The 19,623-nt window shown below is 34.7% G+C and overlaps 1 protein-coding gene across 1 annotated transcript in view; it reads right to left on the bottom strand.

Annotated features, from left to right (window-relative positions):
• Positions 1–5,956: 5,956 nt before the first annotated feature.
• Positions 5,957–19,623, bottom strand: part of LOC145248665 (uncharacterized) — a 45,570-nt gene continuing 31,903 nt past the window's right edge. Inside the window, exon 5 of the mRNA XM_080110333.1 lies at positions 5,957–7,874. Coding sequence (XP_079966459.1) covers positions 7,783–7,874 — 92 coding nt within the window. The 3' untranslated portion in view covers positions 5,957–7,782. The remainder of the gene's footprint in view (positions 7,875–19,623) is intronic.

Here is a 19,623-nt window from a genome sequence, read left to right as displayed (position 1 = left end):
ACAACTAGTTTATTATATTCAAAACATCACATCAAAATACTAGGGTCTTTGGCCTTTTTTTCTCTATTTCTACAGCATATGTTTTAGATGGCCTCCATTTAGCTCCGTGCATTTCTTGAGGCGCAGCATGTAGTTGTCCATGACGTTCTTACAGACCGAATTGGTAATGGCTCTCATCTCCTCCCTGATGGCTTCCTTGAGTTCCGTGATGGTTCTGGGTTTCCCTGCGTAGACTCTGTCCTTAAGATAGCCCCAAAGAAAAAATCTGTGGGGTTTAGGTCCGGGCTATGGAGTGCCCACTCAAGGTCAGTCTTGAGACTGATCACTCGGCCTCCGAAGTTCTCTTTCAGCCAATCTCGGGACAGGTTTGAGGTGTGAGAACTTGCTCCGTCCTGCTGGAACCAAAATTTGTTCATAAGCGACGGGTAGATGGTCTGGAGCTCATCTTGAAGGTTTTGAGGACCTCCACATACCGCTCCTTGGTGACTGTCACTGCTGCGCCAGATTCTTTGATGAAGATTGGTCCGATGATGCCTCTGGCCAAGATTGCAGCCCACACCGTGCACTTAGGAGAGTGCAGGGCTTGGTGGCTACTTCATTGGGTCTAGAGGACCCCCAGAAGACATTTGTCTAGGAGTTCGCCTTTCCATCAAGATGGAAGTGGGCTTCATCTGAGGTCCAAAGGAGGGTAAGGAAACTTGGTGTCTCCTCAATCTTCTCGAGCATCTTGACTGCCATAGCCCTCCTCTGTTTCTTGTCTGAGGTTGTAAGGGTCTGTCTGCAGCGTCTGTATTCTGTATGGGTAAGCCCTGATATCGTTCACCAGTACTCTCCTGCAAGTCTCACGGGACATACCGAGGGACTGACTTCACTTACGCTGTTCGCTTCTTGGGACGTCCCGAGTGGCTTGGATGGTTCTCTCTGGCAGCATTGAGGTTCTCCACGGTCCCATACTTCTCGAAGTGGTCCACCCAGTTCTAAATTCTGCTTTTGGATGGAGCCTTTTTACATTCGAACTGACGCATGAAACTGTCCTGGGTTTTCTTAAACGAGCCGGTCTTATAGTAAAATTTAACACAGTGTATTCTTTGTCCCAGCTCCCACTGGGGTCTTGGTGTACTCACGGTCGTTGATTCTGCCATGTTCTGTAAAATCGGTGAATAAATAAAGGAAATATCACATAATGTGTACACGGGGCCCGTTTTTTTGGGTCACCTTATATATATATATATATATATATATATATATATATATATATTCTTTTTTAAATTTTTTTCGCCACTTAGCTGTAAGGGGCTATTATTTGAGACCATGCCTAGGAAAGATTACCAAGATTTTGGTTTACATTACATTTAAACTTCTGCATATCATTACAGTCAGGGAAACAGGTAGCAGGAAGGGAATTCCAAGTTCTAGCTGTTTGAGGGAAGAAACAATTAAAGTAGAAGGCTTTCTGACATTTAGGGACCTCATTAGTGAAGGAGTGAGATTTTGTTGCTAATCGGGTTTACGTTAAGGGAACATACGTGCAACGAGTTCATCAGAGCATATTCCATTTGTAAAACATGCACAGAGATGGGACAGAGGTTGGAGCTTAGTTGACAAAGTGGGACCTATTAGATTGTAGACTCTTTTTGGACCCTATCCAAGAGGGAGAGGCTAGTGGTAGATGCACCAGCCCTGATGTGGCAAGAATACTCCATGCATACGAATGGTGGGTTTGTAGAGGTACAGGATACTTTCAGGTGTGAGTAGTTTTCTAGCTCGATAGCGGGAACCCACATTCTTTGCAGCAGCCTTCGTAATGCCCTCAGTGTATTTGCCCATGAATGTTAAGCCAAAGAGTTTGAAGGAAGAATTCTCAGTTAGGGTGTAATTTGTCATGGATATCGGTAGTTGGAGGTGTCTTGTAATTGTTAAAGGATAGCTGCTTAGTCTTATTAGCATTAAATGTTACCATCCATTTACGGCCCGATGGAGATTATTTCTTAACGATTCTGCCATTGTTTTGAATTTACATACATCCATTCTTCTCTCATGCCGTTTATAGAGCATTGTATCATCAGCAAATATACCATCTTGGACACTATATTATCAGGGAGGTCATTTATAAATATCAGGAATAATAGTGGTTCAAGGACCGACTCCTGAGGCACTCTCACATGCTGCTTGGAGGTACGTCCATCAATGTCCATTTGGATGGTGCTATTGTCTAAGAAGGAACTAATTGTATTTAGCATACGTCTAGTTATACCATACGATTTAATTTCATTAGCAGCCTTTTGTGCCAAACTTTGTCAAAGGCCTTTTTAATATATCAAGGGTTACATCTCTGGCTTCTGCCCGCCTTATCTAGTGCAGGTATATGCATTCAGAGACGACTGTTAAAATATCTGCAGTAGAACGACATTGCCAAAATCCATAATGTTTGTCAGAGAGATTTGCTTTTGCAAGGTGATGAACTAGTGCTTAATTAAGTAAGGTTTCAAAGATTTTAGCAGAGGGGGAGGAGACTGATTGGTTGATAATTCAGAGGGTCAGTCCTTTCACTAGAATTGTTGCACACTTGTACAACAAAGGCTATCTTCCAGCTATTAGGGAAGCAAGATTCAACAAAAAAGCTTGAAAAGTATGGGGGCTAGCTCATATATATATATATATATATATATATATATATATATATATATATATATATATATATATATATAATAAAGAATGGAAATGATGTTCCAATATAATGGAAATAAAAATATAAATAAAAGAAAGTTGGACAGTGTCCAAGTGAAAAAAGGAAAATTATTTAGATAGGTCAGTCAGCAGTTATCTTCAGGAGAAGATTGTCAGTGTCCAGTGGTTAGGAACAAGAGAGAGAGAGAGGTATCTTTATTTGATGCTTCCTGGGTTCTCTCTGCTTATCGACTATGATTCTCATAGAAACCGAAGATCTACAGGGTTCAGATGAAATCAATGTACCCATCAAGCTGATTGATCAGTCTGTAGCCAAATCATATAGCAGGGACGTTTCTCAGTGAGAGAAAATACCTTCTTAGTCATAACTGCTATACCATTCTCTTATCTAAGTAATAAAACCGTGTACTTTTTCTTTTATTACAACTCAGGTATTTTTTTTTGGTGGGGGGGGGCGTGGCTCTTTTATAAAACATCCCATTTGTTGTTTCTTAAATTTTTCAAAGCATTTATATAAAAGGTTATTTTTTGTTATATAAAAGGTTATATTTTGTTAGTTGGTTTCTTCCTTTTGTGTTTAGGTTTAGTGCTAGGATCACTTCATTGAGATTGATAAAATTCCTCCTTTTCTTTACCGTATTAAATACAGAATAAACGCCATTGTGGAATGCACCAAAGAACGCTGAACTGCTATATGTGTAAGTTTATAATACAGTGAGAAATATAAAACAATTTTATGCAAATACTCAATGACATGAATGGCCTCTAATCTCTTGACTGAGTAATAAGACTTTGAACGCAGACCCCACAATATTACTGGTATTAATAAATTAAAAATAAAATAAAACGTATTTCCTTTTTATAAATGTTAAGTGCAAATGTAGGCTCCACAATATAATTGGTATAAATTCAAAATAAATTTATTAAAAAAAAAAACTACGTTGATGCACAAATTTGTTCTGAATATTGGATGGATGGGGGCATTTTTTTGTTTGATACTTTTTATACAAGGATTGAACCTCAGTGTATGACAATGCCGCAAAATGAAAAAATTGAATGCCAACCACGATAAACGCCATTTTCAAAATTGTTAAACGAAAAGTGTTGCCCTCTATCACTCTAGCACATACCAAAAATGCTTTCTTAAAATAGTGTTGACGATTGTCAAACGGTTTTCGACCAGACGGAAAAGGGCAAAAAAAAAGAAAAAAAAGAAAAAAAGTCAAGTCAACAAATACCTGTTATCAAAGGCAATAAAGGTTATTCTTTTACTTACCTGCATATTTTTTGTGCTTAAAAGTATTTTAAAGTAGCTTTATTTACATTTATTTTTTCCGTAAGAGTTAGGTACAAAAATATGAAAAACGCAATAAAATTTATTTTTCTACTTAAGTTGATAGAGAAAATGACAAAAATGAGAACAAAAATATTCAGCTTTTAGAATAGTTTGCCGAGTCTCTGCCCGCCATTTTTTATTTTTAATCTAACGTAATATATTTTGTTGAACAATTGAATTAAAAATGACTTTAAAAACCGTAAAGCACAGACAAATAATAATAATAATAATAATAATAATAATAATAATAATAATAATAATAATAATAATAATAATAATAATTCTGGTAAATAGAAAAGTAACTTTTATTGCCTTTGGTAACACTTTTTTTTTCATCCTTTTTCATCTGTTGGGAAACGATTAACAATCGCCATGATCTTATATTTGCCGAACATTCTTACTCTGGTCAAATTTTAGATGCAAAAAATTTAGCATTGTAAAGTCCACAGATTCGAAAAAGTAATTCAAAACCAAATATGTAACAAATAAATCTTATCAAAGGTAAGATATGTTACTCTTCTACCTATTTGGAAAAGTTTTAAGTCGTTTTACTCCCGTTGTAAAAAATTTGTTGTAAAAAAAAAAGAAAAAAAAAAGAAGCCTTCCCAACCCGTCTTTTTCTTTTTTTTTCTATCTTTCATAATTATTACCGCACAAAGATCTTTCTTTGTAGCCGAGAGCAAAATCTTAGCAGCAGAAATAAAATAAAAGTGTTTGTTTGTTTCTATCCAGCAAGTCTTTTTTCTTCTCACTTTTGTTCCTTTTCTTTATCTTTGTATTGATAACGTTTTTATACGTCGAAGTGAGCTTCATTGGAAATGATGATAATTTTGACACCTTTAAGACGTTTATTCGATTCAAAAAACATATAGTGTCGAGCATTAGGTGAAAACAAAAAATAGCCGCGAATTGACACCTAAATATTTGAAGTCTTGAAAATTACTTATATAAAATAATGTTAGAAAGCCACCCCAATATATGTTACTGCGACATATATTGAGTGGGGTTCTAACATTATTTTGTTTTATTTTTAAGTGATTTTCAAGACTTCAAATATTACGGTGTTAATTCGCAGCTATTTTTCTTGTGCTCACCTCACGCTCAACACTATATGTTTTTCGAACGTTTTAAAATGAGTCAAACCACTAAAAACTTTTCCAGATAGGTAGAGGAGTAACTTTACTTGCCTTTGGTAACGTTTATTGGTTCCCTGACATAGGAAGGATTGAACCTAGTAATTTACTCCCGTTAGTGCGTTCACCTGATAGACGGACGGACGGACGAACAGGAATGAGTTGTTTGCACTTTTCTTAATAACTTGGATTAAAAAATTTTTTTACACAAACATTAGTGATGGTGAAAATAAAGTTTTGCCAGAATGAATTTTCCGGGATAACTTTGGTAGCCCCCCCCCCACCAAGTTTGTTATACATTTATTTTTCTGGTCACTTTTTTTTTTGTACTTCTTTGGATTGTAAAACAAACCTTAAAGCCTAATATTCATCAATAAATAATAATAATAATAATAATAATAATAATAATAATAATAATAATAATAATAATAAAAAAAGAATGGAATTATCGTGTTTTGTATTTTAACTCGTCAAATAGCAAACTTATTTCATTCTGAAAAACCTTTCAAGACAAAAAAAAGAAACAAACAAAAAAGAGAAAGAAACAAAAGAAACAAAAAAATGAAACAAAAAAGAGAAAGAAAAGAAACAAAAAAGAGAAAGAAACAAAAAAAGAAACAAAAAAGAGAACGAAACAAAAAAGAAACAAAAAAGAGAAAGAAACAAAAAAAGAAACAAAAAAGAGAAAGAAACAAAAAAGAAACAAAAAAAGAGAACGAAACAAAAAAGAAACAAAAAGAGAAAGAAACAAAAAAGAGAAAGAAAAAAGAAACAAACAAACAAAAAAGAAAGAATTATATTTACTATTATTTTCACGTTTAAAAACAATTTTATAAAATTATTTTGATTTTCTTTATTCAAATAAAGGAATTGTTTCTTTTTCGTTTTTATTTTATTTTTTATTGTCCAACAGGATTTTTTTTTATGAACACATCATCTTACAAAAGTCTAAATAAAAATGATGAAAAATTTCACGTTGAACATCAAAGACATCTCCTTCCAGACCGAAAACGGAATGGTCGAAATTATTATACGTATAATAAAACATTTATTCATTGATTTATACGTAAATTATCACCTTTCACACCCATAAAAAATGAGATCATCCAACCGCCAAAGATGAAATGCAATGCAAAGTAATTCAAAATCAACTGAAGTCGTTAAGTTAAAAATAAACCCATCTTTATCCATTTTAAAATGAATTATTCCAAAATCGAATTTTGTCAAGTCGATATTAGCAATTTTCAAAACCCAATTAAATTGCAATTAAAAAAAGTTTTAATGTAATAAATTGCTACAATTTAAAATGTAGCACGTTTTTAAAAGTGCCATTAATTTAATTTATTTAAAGACTATTTAGCTAAATAATTATTTTTATGGCAAGAAGAAAGAAAATATTTATTAAAAAATATTCAAATTGCTATGACTTTTAACAAATAAAAACGAGACATATTTGGATTTCTGGAAATAAAAGTGCATTCGTTTATTGCTTAGTATAATTAAGGGGAGATAACTTGCATACAGTCCAAGGGTGATCATTTCGGATGATGCTTATTATTATTATTATTATTATTATTATTATTATTATTATTATTATTATTATTTGTTGTTGTGGCGGTGGGTGGGGGAGGAGGGGGATTGCTAACATCCACTTCCATATATAATGAACTATTCTGAGGTGCATATCAACAGCGATTATGCTAGTCTCAAAGAGTACATAAATAACTGTAATACGAGTACAGCCGGGCCGTTCCCCGTATACATTACCCAACTTGTAACTGCCTATTGCATAGTTAACATACACGAATAAACCCTTTTATATTTATATGTTAACTGTTCGCCTTATTATGAAATACATTTAAATAACTTATTATTATTATTATTATTATTATTATTATTATTGCAATATTTTTTATGCCTATGCATTAAAAATCAGTTTGAGAAAATTATTATGATTTTATATCTTTAAATGTTAATTTTCTATTTTTGCGCTTTTATTTTTTGACAAGATTTTTGTGACCACATCATCTGACGTATTTAAAAAAAAATTGTGACTACGGCGTATTAAAAAAAATGTGACCTATCTGACATATAAAAAAAATGTGTCGTCTTTAAATTTGTTTAAACGTGTTTTAAACGTATTTTAAAAAAACGTATTTTAGACATATTTTAAATTTATTTAAACGTATTTAAATTTGATGTATTTAAAACTGTGACGTATTTTTTTTAAAAATGTGACCACTTCATATGACGTATTAAAAAATTGTGACGTATTCAAATTTGCCTAAGCGTATTTTAAACGCATTTTAAAAACGTATTTTACAAACGTATTTTAAACGTATTTTAAACTATTTAAACGTATTTAAATTTGACGTATCTAAAATTCTGACATATTTTCAAGAATGTGATCACATCATCTGGCGTATTATAGAAAATGTAAAAAAAAAAAAAAAAAAAAAAAAAAAAAGATGAAAGAATTTCATGTTAAAGCTGTTTTCTTCTTTCCAGATTCAACACCGATTGGTCGAAATTATTGAACATTCTTTTTTACTCGTGTGCTTTTTCTGGCAATTAGTAACCAATCAAATATCGTCGTTTTTCTCTGCTGTTTTCTGATTGGTTAATTCATAATAAGGTTTCCAGTCCGTGTTGGGTTACTTTCTTTGGGTCCTTGCTGCATTTCTGCACAGGTAAGTATTTATTATAGCCAGAAAAAGCTGAAAGAAAAGAGAAAAATGAGAGATTGAAAAAAAATTATTATTTAAAATAATTGGAAATGGGTTAAAAGTATAAATATAGCAATATATACTCGTATTCACATTGAAAGGCCAAATATTATAAGAAAGAACAAATATCAGGGTCGTAGACACAAGCTTATGCATAAGCAATAAATAAGTAAATATTATTTTGTATTGCTTGTCTCTGAGAGTCTATGCGACTGCTATCAGAAAACGTGACCCATAGAAATGAGTTAAGAGTATAAATATAATAATATTTTGATGCGAGTATGTGATAATATGGTGAACAACGGTATTTTCCATATAAGGTTAAAATAAATCAGAAGGTGGAAAATTCTGTTTATAGGTTAAATGTTAAGAATTATTATGTTCATCCCTATGTTATAATAAGTAAGCTTGGGGAAAGCCAGTGTTCTCTTCCGACAGGAATTACAAAAAATTAAAGAGCGTGTATAAATATTAGAAATCAAAATGATAAAATATGTATAGAATATAAATTACAAGAAATCTCGTTATATAAAATGTGTGTGTGTGTGTGTGTGGTGTGTGTATGTGTGTGGCGCACTGGAAATCTAAGGAGACTTGTCACTCAGATTCCAAGGAACACCACAGTGAGTGATCGTTAGTGATGGCCTGTGAGAGAACTTCTGGTGAGTGAACAAAACACAAGAAGAGATTGAGATCATACAACGAACAGTCATGATAAAAACAATAAAATCGTTACAAAAATGCTTGGATGCAGAAACCACCCTTGGCATGATCAACACACCAAACTTGCTATAGATAATTTTTACTTATATATAAAAGGCACTGTGTGTGTGCGCGCGTGTGTGTGTGTGTGTGTGTGTGTGTGTGTGTGCAGAACGGACTCTATCGAACTACTCTTCTCAATTTTTGGCCAACAGAATTGAAACTTGATATATAGAGGATTCAGACCTGTGGAACAAAGTCGATTTGGTTTTTAGCCGATAAAAATAGCTGCTAAGGAGTCAAAATGAAAAAAAATTGGAACTTGGCAACAGATTTGATGTACGTGTTCCATTTAAGAATCTTGTCAAAACATGAGGCCTCCCCAAGACAAGAGCCATTCATTTCAATTGATGCCAGATAGGGGATCAGAACTATCAGAAAGATCACTTATTAAGGCCCAGAGACCACTCGAGGATAAGGGTTATTAGTTATGAGATTATAACGTAGTCATCATAAGTAGTGGAGCTTTTGTAAATTGGATTATTTAGAGGGACGCTTCCTCAAGAACTTGTTTACATTGGACTTGAAGACAGTCAAATTGTAGTCAGCTGGAAAGCAGGAAAATGGAAGAGAGTTCCACAGGCGTGCAGTTCTAAGAAAGAAGTTTTGTGTGCGTCTCTGTTGCCTTTGCTATAAATAGAAACTGTAAATCAATACATGTGCCCTCGGCCACCACCAAATCGAGAGTCGGCATGGCAACAATAAGTGGATAGAGGAGAAGGAAATGGATAGCACAAACATATTATCAACATTCTCCTAAAGTGTTAGAAAAAGGAAATAAGTTGATCAGCAGAACAAAGTTCTAGGAAGTGATGATACTAGAAAGATAATAGTTGTTCACCAAGGCACACAAAAGGAAGCTGAAATAAGATTGTTAATCAAGGTGTGACAGTTACTGGGATGAAGGACCAGACATAGAAGTCAATTTAATTAGACTTAGTTTACAGATAATTTTAGGAGTGGGGGGGGGGTGAATTTTGCGATAGTTAACGATAACAAGGGCCAGTTAACGTCACATATTATAAATATTTTAGAAAAAATATCTCAGTGTTTTATTTTATGTTTTTATTTTTTATTCATTGTTTTTATTTTTTAATTTTTACATTTCTGTTATGGGCAAGCGTCACAAGTGTTCCTTTATATTTTTTTAAATTCTGAAATATTTTCTAATGATTTTATAATATCATAGAGGATAAGGAAATGCCAAAACCTAAATACAAAACATTGGAAGTACAGAATTAACCCTTTCTCATATTAACTCAGAAAAGGAGAAGGAAGCTAGGTTACGGATATAAGGGAATGTGACATCTAGCTTAGGATACATTAAGATGGAAATTAAACACGGTGAGTTATATCCTGAAGAAGGTCACAGTTTAACTTAACCAAAATGCTGTGCCAATAACATTCCAAAAGAGAACAGTAGTCCGAAGAATCCAAATTATACGGACAATTCAGAAATGAACAGCTACAGCCGGAACTGGAATACACCCTACTAAAGCCGGATTGTCACAGCTGGTGAATTTCGAAAATGCAATTTGAACGTGAGGACATATTACAAGAACGATATGCAATAAAATTCTGTTTTAAACTTGAAAAAATTGCCACAGAAACACATAAAATGCTTCCGACTGCTTTTGGACCATCAGTTTTTGAGTGGCATAAGAGATTCAAGGAAGGCAAGGAGTCTGTGAGAAATGATGAGAGGTGTTGGAGGAGTAAGGAAGTCAGAACACCAGAGTTGATTGGCCAAATAAAGAATTTCATAGGTAATGGCCACTGTGTTTCTATAGAAACAAATAATGTACAGTTTGATGTCAGTGTAGGAACTGTATACACAATTATTTGCAAGGAACTGAAGATGCGGAAGATTTGCACAAAGTTTGTCTCAGGAATGCTCAGAGAAGATCACAAACTATTGAATCAAGATCGTTCCTCACCCTCCTTATAGTCCAGACCTTGCTCCCTGTGACTTTTGGTTATTCCCTAAGCTCAAGGAAAATCTTAGAGGCTGCCGTTATGAGACAATTAAGGAGAGGAAAGAGGCTGTGTTGAGGGTCAGTCACATTGCTAAGGTTACTGCAAAGAAGGTGGACTCTCTCTATCACACCTGCGAGTATCCCATATCTCTACAATTCACCCATGCATGGAGTATTGTTGCCACATCTGTGCTGCTGCTTCTACCACTAGTCCTTCGCTCTTAGAGTTCAGAAAGAGTTTCCAATCTAACAGGTCCTGCACTGTCAATCAAACTCTAACCTCTGTCCCATCACCGCAATGTTGCATCCCTGTACCTATTTTACAAGTGTTCTAATGGGATGTGCTCTGACAAACTCGTAGCACTTATGCCCTCCCGATGTAAATACTACCGACTAACCTGGCAAACAACAAAATCACACCCCTGCATGGTAGGTTTCTTCTCTGGAACTGCTAGACGTTTTTTTTTTTTTTCTACTCATGTTCACCCCTTACAAAGCATATCGCCACTTGGACGTAAGGGGCTTCTATTTGGGGCCATGTCTACGAAAGATTAACAAGATATTTGTTTATGTTACATTTAAACTTCTGCATATCAGTACAGTCAGGGAAGCAGGCAGCAGGAAGGGAATTCCAAAGTCTAGCTGTTTGAGGGAAGAAACTATTAGAATAGAAAGCTTTCGGGCATTTAGGGACACTAATAGTTTGGACTTTATCTAAGAGGGAGAGACTAGTGGCAGATGCACCAGCCCAGATGTTGAAACAATACTGCATGCATGCGCAAATGGTGGCCTTGTAGAGGTACAGGATACTCCCAGGAGTGAGTAGTCTTTTAGCACAATAGAGGGAACCCACCTTCTTTGCAGCAGACTTTGCAATGTCCTCTATGTATTTGTTCCAGTTCATGTTGCCTGCAAATGTTAGGTCGAGGAGTTTGAAGGAAGAATTCTCAGGTAGGGTGCTATTTGTCATGAATAAAGGGGGTTGGAGAGGCGTCTTGTAATTGTTAAAGGAGAGCAGCTTAGTTTTACTGGCATTAAATGTTACCATACATTTGCGGCCCCATTTCACTTTGGAATTCCCTCTTGGTTTCCTGCTTCTCTGACTGTGCTGACATGCAGAAGTTTAAATGTAATGTGAACAAACATCTCGCTGTCTGTAGACATGTTCCTAAATAGTGGTCTCTTATGTCCAAATGGCACTGTGCCTTTTTTTTGGGGGGGGGGTGAATAAGAGTAAAGAAAGAAAAATGCTGTTGTCTTTGGATATTGATTGAAATCTCAGTTTCCTTCAGCATTCATTGGATCAAGGAGGAGCAAGTAATTTAATTTTCTAATTAAATTACTCGTCTAATTTTCTTATTAAATTACTACACAAATATGAAGAAATAATTGGATGAAAAGGATTTTTACCAAATATGGACATACATTGAAGTATATTTAATTTCCTAATTAAACTATTTTTAAACAAAATTTATAAAAGACTTATTTTCAGTATTTTACGGTGTAGCATTTTTGCTTCCAATAAATAATCAATTGATAGTAAATAAAAAATGATAAATGTTTAAGCCACAGCATCCAGTGGTCTCCATATACATTTACATCATGGATGACTATTTAATTATGAAGGCTTTCTAGCAAAATGACTGAATTCAGCAAATAGTTGATATGTTGAGAAGTTTGTGGGTAGATAAAGAACAAAAACTTGGATTTATAAAACAAAAACATTTTTTTTTATTTTTTTTTTTACAAAGGCATCACCACATTATCAAGGCCCAGAGGCCAATTAAGGATAAGGGTTAAAGAGTGTACAGTAGAAATTGGTCAATATAGTAATCATTAGTAATGAAAATTTGGCAAATTTAATAACCTATATGGAACGGCCCATCAAGAACTTATTTACTTTAGACTTGAACACAACCATATTGTAGTCAGCCGGAAAGCAGGAAAACGGAAGACAATTCCACAGGCGTGCAGTTCTAAGAAAGAAGCTTTGTTCATGGAATCTACGTTTAGGTTTAGGCACAGATAAAGAGTGGGGGAAATTATTGATAGTGTTTACAGCTAGACGAGTGTTTCTTGTGAAAGTTTGGCGAGGGGGGACCATAGATTGAAGCTCAGTTGAACACTTTCCATGAAAATAACGATACATCAGAGACAAACTCGCAACATCTCTTCTGTGAGATAGAGGTTGCAAGGAGGAGAAAAGGACATCTCCTACGAGGCTACGAAGTCTATTTTGAACTCTATCAAGGCAGGACAAGTCCTTTCTAGCAGCTCCTGCCCAGATGTGGCAACAGTATTCCATCCTTGGACGTACCTGGCTCTTATATAGATAGAGAATAGCATCAGCAGTGAGATATCTACTGGATCGATAGAAAGATCCCACCATTTTTCCAGCGGCCTTGGCAACAGATTTGATATACGTGTTCCATTTAAGATCAGGAGTAATGGTCAAGCCAAGAAGCTTGTCAAAACTTGAGGCCCCCTGAAGACGAGAGCCATTCATTTCAATTGATGACAAATGTGGATTAGAATGTTGATGATGTAAAGAAAGAAGCTTGGTTTTAGATGCATTAAAAGTAACCAGCCACTCCTTTCCCCATTGTACTACGTGCTCAAGATCAGAGGAGAGAGAATTGGAGAGAACTTGGTCGTTTACTGTCTTAGATGTGGTACCATAAATGGTAGTGTCGTCAGCATAAATGTCTACAAATGATGTAAGGATATGATTTGGAAGATCATTAATGTAGATCAGGAAAAGAGTTGGGCCCAGGATGGATCCCTGAGGGACACCGGCATTAATACTGTGAGCTTCTGATTTTTGCCCCTCAACTACTACTCTTATGAATCCAACCTTAATCGCCCTTCAGTGAGCATTGTCTGAAGATAGTGGTTTCAATCCCACCCAAAGTAAGCTAGAGGATTAGTTGGCCAAAACGTAGTGAGACAACAACAACTATGGAAGGCGGTAATTACTGCATTAGTAGATGACGATACGCAAACTTTCATGTAATGTTAAAATGCTACAATACTGAAGCAAGTTCCATAAATCAATGCCTTCGATCTGTCTTGAAAGACAAAGGATACCCCCTGTAGAGGCAGCTGAAATTGTGAGGCAAGGGTTGTGCAATACTCAACCACACCTCTTCTGAATCTTCACTGTTTTAGTCCAGTGGCAAGGAGAAGTCCAGAACGACTGGAAACAAATGCTGAGATAAGCGGAGAGCACATACAGCACCTAGAAGTCCCAAATGGTCACCCATTTAGTACTGTCTAGGTTCAATGTTGGTTAACTTCATAATCCAGTGGGAACCGGTGTGTCAACATAATTATGCCATACATAAGTTCCATAATATCGCGACTAATTTACCAATTATGCAAAATGTACCTAAATTTGGATTTTTCCAGTGATCACGACAAAACATTGAAACACAGAATCGGGCTGGGTTGGGTGGCTTTCCAAAAAACACACCGCCATTCTAAAATCAAAAAAGGGTTCCGATAACTGTTAAAGTAAAAGTTTATTTAATTTATATCCTCCTACGTTGACGCCCGATCGAGAAAACAATAGAATGTCTTTACACATACACGTGCGGGTGACGATCTTTCATTCTTTTAATTGTCACTTTTCCATACATGGGCCATGATCCTTTCAAGGTTGTTGATCTTCTGTTTAATTTAAGACTTATCTATGCGGTTTATCACTTGAAGAAGGCCAGAGGATGAGTTGGCCGAAACGTGGTGAAACAACAACTGTGACGATGAGAATAACAGTCCGCAAAAAAAGAATGAATGCACAAATTACTCAAAGGATTCCAATGAAAATAATAATAGGTCGTGAGTGGTAAAACACAAATATGAAGAATTAATTGGATGAAAACTACTTTTACTAAATATGGATAGATTGAAAAAAGAATTGTTAATTTGATTAACAATTCCATGGATAGCATTTTCCGTTGGGGAGTGTACTCTGCACTGAAGAACTAAATATGCGTTATGCCAAACTATATCTAGATATTAATAAGATTATATAAGACATGTGTATTTCTTGCGTGAACGTCAAATTTTTTTTTTTTTACATGGGGGTCACCACTTATCAAGGCCCGAAGGCCACTCAAGGATAAGGATTATTGTGTGTACAGTAATCAATGAGATAGTATTGTAGTAATCATTAGTATTGGGGGTTTTGATAGAGTGTCTTACTTATGGGGGCGGTTTGTCAGGAGTTTGTTTATGTTGAACTTGAAGACGTCCAAATTGTAGTCAGGTGGGAAACAGGCAAGCGGCAGAGAGTTCCACTGGCGTGCAGTTCTAAGAAAGAAGCTTTGCTCATGGAATCTACGCTTGGATTTAGACAAAAATAAAGAGTGGGGGAAATTATTGACAGTAGTTTCAGCCAGACGGGTGTTTCTAATGAAAGATTGGCGAGAGGGGGGGCGAGGATTGGAGCTCAGACGAGCACCTGCCATGGAAATGACAATAAAACAAAGACAGGCTCGCAACGTCTCTTCTGTGGGAGAGAGGTTGCAGGTTAGAGAAAAAGGGCATCCCCCACTAAACCACGAAGTCTATTTTGTACTCTGTCAAGGCAGGATAGGCTGTTTTTAGCAACTCCTGCCCAGATGTGGCAGCAGTACTCCATCCTTGGACGTTCTTGGCTTTTCTGTTCTTCAGATGCTGCACTTCTATTTCTTGTTCTCTATCGGTGGAGGAGAAATCCTTCACGACTGAGACAATTTTTATTTTTGTACCTTTTCTCCACGTTAAAAAACGACCCTGGTGTCTAACTTAACTCAGTCCCGTGGGGAGGCATAGTAAATAGGTACAACCACTAGGTAGTGCTCAGTATTGATTAAAGCAAAGGAGCACGTTTTGTGTATATCACTGAAAAGGTGATAAACAAAAGCATTCATTTTTGCAAGTCAACTATTTTTGGTACAAATGAACTTCACTCTGTAACTGACTTGTCCACCAAATTTCAAGCATAAATGTTCAACATTCTTTGTTTTATCGTAAGATTACACGTACAACTTGATGTGACATGCAAAACACTCTTCTTTTGGCATTTCCCTGATTTGGGTTGTGATGGTCATCCTAAGTTGAGAAATAATGTGATTGTTATGATATAGCATAGTACATATGAGTGCATGGGAGAATATCAGCAGCAGCAAAGGATGGCTGGCTTGTGAAGAGATTAGCAGCAACAGTAGCCGGAAAAATGCGCATATGCAAATTAGGAAGTGTGTTCACAAAGAAAAAGGAGAAAACTACACCACATGGTGGGAGAAGGAAAGTTGACGTCAAAGAAAATAGACGTGTAAAGTCAAGGACAAGAATGGGCCAGCTGTGGCCGGCATGTGGTCGGAAGAAAGAGAAACGTGAGCCAGGCTAGATGAATATGTGACAGCGAGGAACTTTTTAAGTAGTGTCGAGACGGGAGAGTAATGTGTAATAAAAATATTGTTAAAATAAAAATGCCGATTCAGATTTTTATTTATTTCTTTCCTCTTGTTTATGGTAACATTACAGTGATAGACATTTTCTTTGGGATGCTCTATAGATAAAAACTGCAGAGTTAAAGGCCCAATGAGTATGAAGCCGATTGAGGATCACATCTACTGATGAGACAATCACCAAAGTGTCCCCACATATCATTAAACAGTGATAAAACAAAGACTGTTACGTATTCATGACTGAAACTTGGTGGGCAAGTCAGGCAGATAATGAAGTTTATTTGTACGAAATATGATTGATCGTAGAAAGGATCGTGAATTTTATTAATGATTGCATGGGCGGCATTTTCTTTTTTTTTTTTAAAGGGCGATCACCCTGTCCTTCAAAAAGTTAAAATTCCTTTATTTTCTTTGTTTTGCTTCAAAATCATTGGCAGATGTGAAAATTTCACAGAAAAACGGTGGGGATTACATCATTCTTTTGGTCAAGATCAAAGTGTAGTATCTGTTCTTCAGATGCTGCACTTCGTTTTCTTGTTATCTTTCGGTGGAGGAGAAATCCTTCACGACTGAGACAATTTTTATTTTTGTACCTTTTCTCCACGTTAAAAAACGACCCTGGTGTCTAACTCTGTCCTGTGGGGAGGCATAGTAAATAGGTACATCATTCTTTTTTATATAAAAAATATATTCTTTCATGTTAGCACAGGTGTTAAAACAAAAAAAAAAATATTTATAAAACTGTAAAAAACAAAAGTTTTTTCAGAGTTGTGTTTTCCTTGTGCAGGGTTCTACGGACAAACTTATCTTTAGTTAACTTTTGACAACTAAATATTTTCGTTTACTAGCCAAATAGAAACGTTACTAGCCAAACTCACATGATTTTTAGAATATGACATCTTGGTTCTGTGACGAGTATGTACATCATAAAGATTTTCTATGTGTGTTTTTTTTTAATAAGTGTAATTCTAAATATGCAACAAATTTTATGTTGATACTTGAAGGTTTAAACATTCTGATTTCTCCAAATATCTTTTTAAACATCCTTCGTTAAAAAAAAAAGAAGAGTATATTGTTCTATTAAACTTTTTGTTTAAATAATTTAACTTTGTTCGTTTTATATATATATATATATATATATATATATATATATATATATATATATATATATATATATTAAAAAGGTGAAAAGATATTTTTCATTCAGCAATGAGCTTTGGAAGATTGTCAATGAAAGAAATACAATCGCCTAAAAAAAAAAAAAAAAGAAACAAAAAAGCGTTTCATTATTTCTAGTCGCCATTTTGAAAAATCATTCGCAAATGCGACTGTTTCACTCGCAATGTAGAGCCCTGCATGATAGAAGCGTTGGATTTTAAATTAAAATACGTATGAAATACGTTTATAAGCGAAATTACAATGCAATATTATGAAAATAAACAAATATTTATTTGTTTAAAATTAATATTTCGCCGACTTTTATATATTTTTTTCATCTTTTTTTTTTTTTCTCATAATGATGTTAAATCGAAGAAAAAACAGTTAGGATAAAATCCGTGCGTTGTCCGTCTGCGATGCTATTTTAAAATTCCAGAATAATAATGAAAAAAAAATGTATAGAATTCTGAGGATGGAGTCTATCCCTGAAATATTAATTTTAAACAAATATTTGTTTATATATTATTCCTTAATTGGAATTCATTTTTGAGATGAGCATTATATATATGAATTTATTTTTATTTCGGACTATTATTCTCATCTTTATTAGTTGTTTTTCATCTTTTATTGGTTGTCTTTTCACGACGTTTCGGCCAACTATTCCTCTGGCCAACAACTAATAAAGATGAGAATAATAGTCTGAAATAAAAATAAATAAATATTTGTTTATTTTCATAATACTGCGTTGTAATTTGGCTTTCAAACGGATTTTATTATAAAAGTTTATTATTTTCTATGGTTTCATAAAGTGAAGTATTAAAACTAAAATATTTTTTTAAAATAAATTATTTCCATATGGTTTCGTATTTCGTTTCATGCTTAGTGACTTCCGTTCTGTTCCATATTTTAACTATACCGTGCCCACTTCCGGCGTCTTATTTTTTTTTATTTATTCATTTAATCCTTTATCAGGGTTAAGATAGAAAATAATAAGAAAACACTTCAACAAATATTAAGGATAGAAAAGAAAGTTTACTAAACAAAATATACAAAGTTTGGCAATTGGAAGTTACATCGGTCGAAACGTTGTGAAAAAAAACAAGACAAAAACAATATGAGAATAGTTGTGCAATTAATCCAAATAACAGAAATGATCAAATTTTGCTGTATTTTTAACACATTAATACCTCACTCACCGGGTGACCCCATTTTTGCCTTTTCATTTCTGAGATTAATTCCTGGTGAAGAACGCAGGAGGATTGAATTGTTAAAAAAAAAAAAAAAAAATACGGGCTGTTCCAAAAGTAAAGCCTCCAATTTTTTTTTTAAAACTCAAGAAGTTGAAAAGCTACAAAGACAGGAGTGGTATCATTAAAACGACCAACATTTTGTTGTCTCAAATTTATTTTTCTACATGGTCACCACCATTCTCAATGCACTTTTGCCAGGAATTCAATGGCACATCTCTGTTTCTGCTGCATGTCCATGATAGCGTTTGCTTTCTTATCATCTCACACCGTCAATATCTGCTACAGAGAGATGAAAAATTCAGATCATGAATGTATAAGTTCAATCATCATAATATAATTTGCAATCCCTTCTGATCCGTTTGGGTGGAATAAAAAATAGGAGGCATACTGTAGTCTATATTGCACTGTAGAGAACCTACTGTTGATTTTTAAAATTACTTTTTATATATAATTTTAAGTTAAAAATGCAAACGGTTTTAAGTTTAAAATGCAAAAGTCAAGTGTTGTGCTTCAGTTGTGTTCTAAGCAGAAACATTCATCTCGAACGTGCCCATGTCATATGAAAGAACGTACTGTTGATTTTATATGCCGGGCCTTTCAGCTTGTGTGATGATAAAACTTCTCAAAGTCACTTGTGATGTTAGGCTGTGTAAGGTGTTAACTTTGACGAAAATCACCTGTTCCTTCTTTCATCGGATTATTTCGATTATCGATACTTATCGAAGACATTCTGATACAAAACCTATCCAAGAACACTGCCAGATACACAAAGTACATTTGTGTGAAATTTCATAAAAATCAGTCAAACTGTTTTTGAGTCTCATCAACACAAACAAAGTTACTTTTTCAAGCAAACTACATATCAAAGTTTGCTTTTATATAATAGTACAGGGTGGAACGATAAAATTGTCGCCATAGAAAAGACGACATGATTCCATTTCCGTTTAATGAAAACCAGTTTTCTTTTTTTTTGTTGCAGACCATCTACTAGTTTGCCAGTTGTGTACAAATCCCAAGAGCGATAGGAGCCTTCTATCATGTCATGCCTGAAAGTGATCAGAGATGTTCTGTTGCACAACTCATGCCTTTACTGATCCAAGTTATGACAACAGGACCATTGCCAGCACCCTCAAAATGCAAG

The sequence above is a fragment of the Euprymna scolopes genome, chromosome 27 (assembly GCF_053919585.1).
Source record: "Euprymna scolopes isolate OS-2025 chromosome 27, ASM5391958v1, whole genome shotgun sequence".
Classification (NCBI taxonomy): domain Eukaryota; kingdom Metazoa; phylum Mollusca; class Cephalopoda; order Sepiida; family Sepiolidae; genus Euprymna; species Euprymna scolopes.
The sequence above is the reverse complement of the archived record's forward strand: the minus strand, read 5'-3'. Positions and strand labels throughout refer to the sequence as shown.